Here is a 10,170-nt window from a genome sequence, read left to right as displayed (position 1 = left end):
TAATGGGCTATGAGCTGTGAGATGAGATAAATCCTTTACCCCCAAGTTGTTTCAGGTATTTATCACAGAAATAGAAAACTAACTAGGTCACCAAAGAAAGAACCATATTTAGCATACTTTTATATTTCATGCCAAATTTAAAAGAAAATAAAAATTTGAATACAAAACAAAAACATTTCAGATATATATAAGTACAGGGTACTTGTTCACTGGCGAATGTGTGAAAGGAACAGGAGTGTTGGAAATCATTTTAATGGCCATTCTACTTAGGCTATTTGTAAGTTGTCACAAAGTAGAGAAAAAGATTTAATATTAATTGTATTTTTCTATCATACTTTTGCTTTTTTGAGATAAAGTTTATTTGTGTAAAAAAAGATTATTTATGTAGAGAGTTTGTGGGATATAATGTATCCCCAAAACTGTTAAGATTGTGGATAATTATTACTTCCCAATTTTTGGATAATAAGGAGCACTTCCTACAGAAGTAACATTTAGCTAAAAGTTATTAATTTGGAAAATGTAAAGAAAAATATTGTCTATCACTTATTATTTTCTATCAATTTTATAATATTGCCTTAACTGTTTAAGTAGTTAATTTTTATTGTATGTACACATTCCTCAGCAGAACCAGGTTTAGAATTGACCTCAGAGGAAAAGCACAAAGTTCTTGCCAGAAATGAAGATAACCAGTCTCAGGTATGTGATAACTCATGCTTACATTGATGACTAATACTGTCTTCTATAATTTAATAATGTTTGATAAAGTTTAGAGACTCTTGGAATGAAGGCTTTTCACCTAACTCGAGTGTTCTCTAGCCAAACATTTGACATTTAATGCCGCAAGGAGAAAGTTGAAGTTCTGAGGTACATTGCTTTGTAAAGATAAATACAAATCAAGAGTTATGTTCAAAAGTAATGGCAGGCAATGCTGCTTCTCTCAAAGAAGCATTAACTAGTTCTGTAAAAGTCATACTTTCTAAGTTTCTGTGGTGTATCCAATAACAATATCAGATAATTTATCAGGTCCAAACTTGTTGAATTGTATCATACATTTTGGTATCAAAACTGTTAGGTTGCTACACATATGGAACAGATATGCATTGTGGTCAACACGTGGGTGCCCTAACAATGGGAGTAGGGGCTGTCTCTGACTCTCTTGCCTGCCTCTAGATTCCTTTCCCGTAGTTGAACTGCTTTGTCAGGCAGAGGTGCCAAGATGGGTGAGGTACCCTTTGGGGGCCTCCCCTTCTCTGAGAAGAAGGAGAGGAGGAAGAGGGGGAATTGGGAGAGGGGGCATGAGGCTGGGAGAGAGGAGGGAGGCGATAGAATCAGGCTGTAAAGAGATAAATAAATAAATATATAAGTAAATAAATAAAGAGATGCTTAATGAATTTTTTTTAAGTGAGGTTGGGCACAGAGACCTGGCTCAGTGCTGAAGAGCACACAGTGCTCTTTCAGAGGACCTACTCCAGTTTGGTTCCCAGCACCCACACTGGGCTGCACCCAATCACCTGTAATTCTAGCTCCTTGGATCTAAATGCCCTCCCTTGGACGTCTCGGCATCTATAGTCATGTGCACAGACACACAGATATATACAAAATTTTTAAATAATAAAAATAAATATTTTAAAAGTTAGGTAATGAAATATACTGCACGATATAGCCATCATGGAAACTTCATCTGAAGAAGTGTTGCTGACTGTGAAGGCTCCTCAGAAGAGGCAGGGTATAGCTCCAAACCTCATAACAGAAAGAACTGCTTGGGTACCTGAAGACAAAGAGATTTTGTAGTCAGCCACATGGATGCATATAGTAAATGCCAGGAAATCAGTCCAGAAGAAAAAGCTAAAACTCAACTTCAGTTATTCCTGCAGGCAAGGACACAACTACCTCCCACTTTTCCAGAGAAAGCACAGGCAGGAAAGAGCAGATGCAGTGTTGGACCTCCTTCCGGCGCCAAGAGGAATGCCAATGAAGAGCTGGAAGGAGCAGGTGCTCCAAGGGGATGCTGTTTTATACAGCTCTAGGAAGACCTCGTGAGTCAGGGGATCAGTGCTGAGGAATTCTGGGCTGATTGTTTAACTGTGAATGCAAAAGTTGGTTCTACATCCAGTCATAAGGGAGACACTGGCACTTCTGCTTCCTGGCTGATGCCTGGCCCCAAGAAGATGCTGTAAAGGTTGAGATGTGATTTCACTCCTGTTATCATCGAGTCTATACCTAGGACCCGCCCAGCAGTAAAAATCAAATACAGAGAAAATGTATACCACAGCATGACAGAAAAGGAATCTGGACACGTTTTTCCCAGTCTTATTATTTTCATACAGACTGACTAAATACAGGATCAAAGAATCTCTTCACAGAATGTGCCAAAATAGATGATAAGGAATTTTTTTATTTTATTTTATTAATTTATTCATATTACATCTCAAGGGTTATCCCCTCCCTTGTATTCTCCCATTCCTCCATCCCTCCCATTTATTTCATTTTATTTTATTAATTTATTCATATTACATTGAGAAGGAATTTTAAATGATGGTTTCATTAGTAGCGAGAAACACAATGCTAGGTTTGCTAGTTTTGGAAGATAAACCATTGGATTAAGTGCTCACAGAAGCCAGAAGAGAACTTTGGATCCCCTGGAGGTGAAGTTACAGACAGTGCTGGGGACCAACCCTATGCAAGTGCTCTTAGCCAGTGAGCCATTAAATATTGCATATGTTCCCAGCCCCTCAGCTTAACTGTTTCACATGCAGAATGAAACAAACCTTTGATTCTGATGCTTACAAACCTGTTTCTTCCTGGCTTTTCCATAGTTTATCTTTAAACTCACTGGCATTTGCTTAGGTGGTATCTGTGGACCGCCAAATTACAAAGTACTCATTGTACGCCATGTGCTGGAGAGGGCCAGTAAACAAGAGTAGGCAGCCACGTGGACCCTACACTTTGCTATGAGGAGACTGACTGGCAATTGTTAAATGAATAAGGTAAAAGTAAAACCTTCTTGAAGATGGAACTGTGGAGAAAACAGAAAGAGGGATATGATAGATAACTGCCCAGCTACAAATAAACTCTCGGAAAGTTGACCTGGACTAACAACTGGAAAGGATAATAAAACCAAAAGTTGAGTCTTCTAAAAAAAATCTACTTACACACAAAATAGGCAATGCCTCTTAAGATGTCTCTGAAGCTGTCTTGGTGTTCCTCTTACGGCAGGAAGGCTGGCGTGGGTCATTGTTCCTGCTGTTCAAGAGGCACTTTGTTTTCCAGGTTCCCATACCATCCACTCAGCACTCCTATTCCACTACTTGAAACTAAGGCACAGGTCATAAAAAGAAAGAAAACAGCGAATGTCAATTGTTGAAAAGTTACCTTTGTCCTTTGTCTCAAACTTGGATTAAAGGTGGAAGAAGGAAGGAGGCAGGAGTCTGGTGAATGGGAGGCAGCACAGAGCCTGCACACTGCTGCTCTTGACCATGGCGGTGCTGGGTTGTCTCTAACGAGGAAGAACGGGAAGCCTGGTGCCCAGCAGTCTCCGAGTACAGACAGCAAAGAGCAGGATGGGTAAGCATTTTCTGATATTTCCCAACAACAGGCCATTATCACTGATCTATAAGATTCTAATTTAGGTTAGTATTTGTGATTAGCAAACCTTATTTCTACTTGAGTTATTTGGGGATTGCATAATTATAAAAATATAAAATAAGGGCTGGAGAAATGACTCAAAGGTTAAGAGCACTGGCTGTTTTTCCAAACGTCCTGAGTTCAATTCCCAGCAACCACATGACGGCTCATAGCTAATAAGATCTAGTGCCCTCTCCTGGTCTGCTGGCTCACATGCAGGCAGAATGCTGTATAAATAATAAATCAGGAAATCTTTTTTTAAAACATAAATATATATTAGGATGTGGAAGGTAACCAATATTATTGCCAATAGGCTATGATGTTTGATTTCCTTAGTCACTGTACAAGTTGGCACTCTGACCAGCAATGGGCAAATGTTCCCCTTTCTCCACAGCTTCACTAACATCGGCTGTCACTTGTTTTATTCTGACTTGGGTAAGATGAAATTTTAAAGAAGTTTTGTCTTGCATTCTCCTGATCTCTGGGATGTTGGACACTGTTAAGTGTTTCCTTCTGAGCTCCTCTTCTGTAGTCCTCTGGAAAAAAAACCCTTCCTTGTGCTCAGACGAGAGTTTTCCTGTGGCAGCTCTTGTACACAGCACTGCATCAGGCCTGTGTGGCGTCTGTTTTTGAGCAGGGAGTATCTATTTCCTTGTTTTAGCTGCTACTTTACAACTTCCTTTTATTCAGTCAGTGAAGTAAAGTGGGAGAGAGTTGGGGTTTCAGAATGTTGTTTTGATAACCTGAACCCATAGAATTATGAGAGTGTGTTGTCTTTTGTGGTTTTTTAATTAGTGTTTCTGCCTTGAATATAAAAGAAGAAAATAAAAAAGGACATGAAAAATGGTCATCTGGAGACTTTGTGACTGAACTGACATCTGAGGAGTCTAAGTCAGTGGCTGGTGATCTCCTGGGAATGAAAGATACTTGGAATTTAAGTGACAGGGATCCAGATAAGGGAAGGTAAAAACTGTACTACCCCATGAAGGGAGGGCATAGGAGTGGCTGCTTTTTCTGGAAATAAAGCAGGCTAACTTCTGCTTATACTCAAATACCTTATAGAAAATGACTCCATGACCAGAGGAAATTAATGACAACAAAAGAGACTTTATACAAAAGGACAGTATTATTTGTGTTTTGTCTGAAAGGATTGTATGTTCTTCTTTTTCAGGCCTGCAAAGAGAAAATCAAAGGAAAAGCACAAGGTATTGTAAAAATCAAAACCAGATTTTGGTATCAGGAACAAAGCATACCCCCATAGAGCAGGCAGCACCCCACAGTGGGCAGCAGCTGAGAGATCGTCACAGCTCGGGAGGAGCTACAACCTCTGCAGCTTCCCACAAGCATCACCTTAACCTGACAACCACCCACTCCCACCCTCTTCCCTGCCCACCTCAAACCTGACTCCATGAACACTACTCTGCAGGGAGCGGTAGCCTGGGCCTCACAGAGGCCATGCCCAGCTGGACAGTAAGATTCAGGAAACAATGCTTTGTGTAGGAATTGGCTTTGTGTAGGAATACGGCTTCACCAAGAGGAACGACACTATGGAAGATGCATTTTGCCACTACGAAGAATTAACCTAGAAAGTCGCTTTGCTCTATAAAGAGGAAGGGGTGTGAGGCAGTGGAATTTTCAGGTTCAAGTGGAGACCCAACTACAGGGAGTAGAAATGTCACAAACCTCACCCATTGCAGACACTGTTCAGGCCTCAGGGCGGTCCACATTGTACCTTCGGAGTCCACCGAGACTGCGACCTCGAAGAGATGAGCACTGGAAAGCCAGGCTGAACGATGCTAGCAAAGGCTCCACTGCAGCAAGGTTCCAGCTGCGGTACACGCATAGTAGCCTGTGAGCACTGTCACAGTGTTAGCAGCCAGGATGTGCGTGGGCCTCCGCTTGCTGAAGACAGGCTTCCTCTACCCTGGGGAGAGGTCGGGGGAACTCAAGGAGATGAAACCAAAGGACAGCATCCACCGCAAAGTGGATCCCACTGTTGTGTCAACTTTCAAGTCGGGTGCCAGAAATTCACAAACTTCAAGATGGAAAAGTGACAAAACGGCAGGTGGGGCATCTGCTAGCACAGATGTTAGTCGCCCATCAAGCGGAGGGGGGGCCAAATTCCAGCGTAATGAACCGGCTGATGAGACCCGGAGACCTTGAGTGACTGGTTCTTTACTCATTTATCAAGTAGCTAGACTCACTACAGTACCTATCCCATACATCCTTTTAATACATGTAGGGACAACATTCATACACATAAAACAAAAATGAAGGTGGGGATGAGGTATAGAATTTTCTATTACGTAAAGATATTTGCTTAGAATAAGAGATTAGAACCAGAAGTCATCGATACAAGCTACCCTTTGACAAAGATCGGTCCTTTTCAGAAGCGCCCACATTTCTGCTTAGATGCGTTCTTTTTCAGCTGTGTAACTCCCCTGCTGTAGGCGGTATCACTGTCTGAGAACACTGTGACCTAGCATAGTTTGTTCTACAGGCCAAACAAGAAATGATCGCTCTGAAAGATGCTGATGACCTAACTCAGCTGGCTGAGCCGTGCTCAGAGGATGGTGAGCTGCCTGACCCTCATTATCGAGATACTGGACTGCTGCTATACAAAGGATGTTTTTTCCCCTTTTATTAAAAAGAATTTTTCTCACATAATATATCCCAATTACAGTTTCCCCTTCTCCTATTCCTCCTGGTTCCTCCCCACTCCATTCCTGGCTGAATCCACTTCTTTTCTAGCTTTTATTAGAAAACAGGCTTCTAGGGGGTAATAACAAATATAATATAAAATAATGTTCCAAGGTCTCTCACTCTCCTCACACTGTCTGGGTGTGGGTCTCTGTATGTTTCCCCAAATTCTTCAGGAGGAAGCTTTTCTGATTACGGCTTAGCAAGGAACTTGTGTAAGGGTATAACAGAATGTCATTGAGTCATTTTATTGATACATTTTTTGGAGTTTGATTTATTTGCTTGCTTGCTTTTAGAACAGTAGTGTTTGATTTTACCCTAGGTACCTGAGCTACCTAGTCATGAAAGGAAACTGGCACACAATTCCCTTCAGGAACTGCAGTTTGTTAGGAGAGGGGGCCTCCAAGTTGGAGGGAGAACGTTAGGCAAAAACAATGCAATACATAGAGAGCTAAATGTGAGGAGGCCTTAAAGAGAAGGAGTAGCTTCCTTTTAAACCTGGGATGAAAACAAAGCTAGGTGCAGTGGCACACACCTTTAATCCTAGCACTCAGGAAGCAGGAGCAGGAAGACCTCAGTTTGAAGCCAGCCAGAGCTACGTTCAACCATGCCTCAAAAATAGCATAAAATTACCTGGGCACCTTGGCCCACGCATGTAGTCCCAGCACTCTGGGAGGCAGAGGCAGGCAGATCTTCTGTGAGGTGGAGGGCAGCCTGGTCTATAAAGTGAGTCCAGGACAGCCAAGGCTACACAGAGAGACCCTGTCTTGGATAGCCCCTCCCCTCCTCCTGTTGTGGTTAATGTACCAGTAAGACCTAAGAATGTTTATTATCGGGCCTATAATTATTATTTTCTAACCCACTAGCAATCAATCAACACACAGACACCAGTTATATTTTAAAATAGCCTTAGCTAACCTGGGGCAGGGCAGATATTAATCCCTTAAACTACTTCCCATAGTGGTGCAGGTATGGGATACTTGCGCCAATTCCATGCCATATACTTCTAATAATTTCTATCAAGCTATCTCCCATCCATAATCCCAAATACTTGCTAATTATCATCATCTGGGCCAAGTATTCATCCACGCCGTCCATGTGCCTCTCCTCCACTTCACCCATGAAGGCTTCCTTCTTCCTCTTCTCCTCCAGCCTCTCTTCTTCCCAAGATTCTCTCTCTGTCTCCCCAAGCCCAGGAACCTTAGCCATGCTGCCCCGCCCAGGTGTGATGACCTTTTATTGGTCAAACAGGTTAGACTCCTAGGCAAGGTGGGTCGCAGAGACAGCAAGCAGTAATTAGCATCAAAATACATCAGACCAACCCCCAAGGTCCTCCAAAGAAAGGTATCAAGTCTCCTCCAAAGAAAGCTATCAAGTCACTGCACAAACTGCTTGATCCATCCCAGAGGGAGCTGTGAGGAGCTGTGACTGATCTCTTCAGGCTGTGGGGTCTGGCTTGCTTTTTACCTGCCTGTTTGTTTTCTTTTTCTTTTTTTCTTTTTTTTTTTTTTCTTTTTTTTTTCTTTTTTCTTTTTTTTCTTTTTGGTAGGAATACTGGTTTTTAATTCTGTTGTTGTTGTTAATTTACATCCCTATTGTAATCCCTTCACTCTTATCTTCCTGTTCCCACCCTCCTTCCCTTTTCCATTCTCTTCTCCTTCCCATGACCTCTGGCAGGTGGGGACCTCCTCCTTCACTATCTGACCACAGCCTATCAGGTCTCATCTGGATAGCCTGCACCCCCATCCTCTGTATTCCAACGGGACCTCTCCTATAAGGGGCAGTGGTCAAATCGAGGGGACCCAAATTCTTGTCAGAGGCAGTCTCACTGCTCCCCCGACCCCATGTGTAGAATAAGCTGTCCATTTGCTACATCTGATCAGGGTGTCTAGGTCCTCTGCTTGCAACATCCTTCGTTGGTGTATCAGTTTGTGCAGGCCTCCTGGGTCCAGATCCACCAGCCTTGATAGTCTCCTTGTGGAGATTCTGGCAACTTTCCCCTCTCCCCCTGGCTTTCCATGCCCCAACTTTTATGTACAATTTTCAGCTCTTTGCCCATAATCCAGCTGCATGTCTCTCAGAGGACATCTATGTTGGGCTAATATCTACTTATAAGTGAATATAAGTGAATGTGTGTCTCTCTAGGTCTGGGTTACCTCACTCAGGATGATCATTTCTAGTTCCATCCATTTACCTGCAAATTTCAAGATTTACTTGTTTTTGATAGCTGAATAGTATTCTATTTTGTAAATGTACCACAGTTTCTTCATCCATTCTTCAGGTGAGGGACATCTAGGTTGTTCCCAGATTCTGGCTATTATGAATAAGACTGCTATGAACATGGTTGAGCATCTATCTCTGTTGTGTGGTGGAGCATCTTTTGGGTATATGCACAGGAGTGGAATAGCTGGGTCTTTAGGTAGCACTATTCCCAATTTTCTGCGAAAGCACCAAATTGATTTCCAAAGTGGTTGTGCAAATCAAAGTGACTCTGAGATTCCATCTTACACCTATCAAACTCAAGTGACAGCACATGCTGGCGAGGATGTGGGGAAAGGGAAACACTCCCCCATTGCTAGTGGAAGTTTGATTTTGACTATTGGCTTGCTGTATATTGCTTTTATTATGTTTAGGTATGTGCCTTATATCCCTGATTTCTCCAAGACTTTAAAACATGAATGGGTGTTAGATTTTGTCAAAGCTTTTCCAGCATCTAAGGAGATGTTTATGTGGGTTTTTTTCTTTCAGTTTGTTTATATAATGGATAACATTGATGATTTCCATATATTGAACCACAGCTGCATGCCTGAGATGAAGCCTACTTGGTCATGATGAATAATATTTTTTATGTTTACTTGGATTCGGTTTGCGAGTATTTTATTGAGTATTTTTGCATTTATGTTTAAAAGATATTGGTCTGAAATTATCTTTCTTTGTTGGGTCTTTGGGTGGCTTAGATATCAAGTTGACTGTGGCCTCACAGAATGAGTTTGGTAATGTTCCTTCAGACTCTATTTTGTGGAATAGTTTGAAGAGGATTGGTATTAGGTATTCTTTGAAGGTCTGGTATAAATCTGCACTGAATCCATCTGGCCCTGGGTTTTGTTTTGTTTTGTTGTTGTTGTTTTATGACTGCTTCTATTTCCTTAGGAGATAGAGGACTACTTAATTTGTTTGCCTGATCTTGATTCAATTTTGGTAGTTAGTACCTATCAAGAAAATTGTTTGGGCTGGAGAGATGGCCCAGAGATTAGGAGCACTGACTGTTCATTCCAGCAAGTACATGGTGGCTCATAACCATCTATAATGAGATCTGGTGTCCTCTTCCAGCCTACAGATCTTTGTGCAGGCTGAATATTGTATACATAATAAATATTTTTTAAAAAGAAGAAGGAAATTGTTCATTTGATTTAGATTTTCAAAGTTTGTGGCATATAGGCTTTTGAAATAAGCCGTAATGATTCTTTGTATTTCCTCAGTGCCTGTCATTATGTTTCCCTTTTCATTTCTGATTTTGTTGATTTGAATACCCTCCCTCTGCCTTTTAGTTAGTTTGGCTAAAGATTTGTCTATCTTGCTGATTTTCTCAAACAACCAGCTCTTGGTTTCATTGATTCTTTGAATTGCTCCCTTTGTTTCTAATTTATTGATTTCTGCCCTCCGTTTGATGATTTCCACCCATCTACTCCTCTTTGATGTGTCTGCTTCTTTTTGTTCTAGAATTCTCAAGTGTGCTGTTAAGTTGCTAGTATTGGATCTCTCCAATTTTTTAATAAAGACATTTAGTGCTATGAACTTTCCTCTTAGCACTGTTTTCATTGTGTCCCATAAGTTTGGGTATGTTGT

The 10,170-nt window shown here is 41.5% G+C and overlaps 1 protein-coding gene across 5 annotated transcripts in view; it reads left to right on the top strand.

The window, feature by feature from the left end:
• The window catches only part of LOC311592596 (uncharacterized protein), an 82,174-nt gene that overhangs the window by 44,392 nt on the left and 27,612 nt on the right, over positions 1-10,170 (top strand). For all 5 annotated transcript variants that reach the window (XM_084773208.1, XM_084773207.1, XM_084773206.1 and 2 more), the window contains 5 exons: positions 623-696; positions 3,404-3,564; positions 4,420-4,587; positions 4,796-4,829; positions 6,125-6,197. In XM_084773208.1, coding sequence (XP_084629334.1) covers positions 623-696; positions 3,404-3,564; positions 4,420-4,587; positions 4,796-4,829; positions 6,125-6,197 — 510 coding nt within the window. The remainder of the gene's footprint in view (positions 1-622; positions 697-3,403; positions 3,565-4,419; positions 4,588-4,795; positions 4,830-6,124; positions 6,198-10,170) is intronic.

The sequence above is a fragment of the Acomys minous genome, assembly GCF_964271855.1.
Source record: "Acomys minous genome assembly, chromosome: 2".
NCBI lineage: Eukaryota > Metazoa > Chordata > Mammalia > Rodentia > Muridae > Acomys > Acomys minous.
Note: the sequence above shows the minus strand (reverse complement) of the source record. Positions and strands in the feature narration are given on the sequence as shown.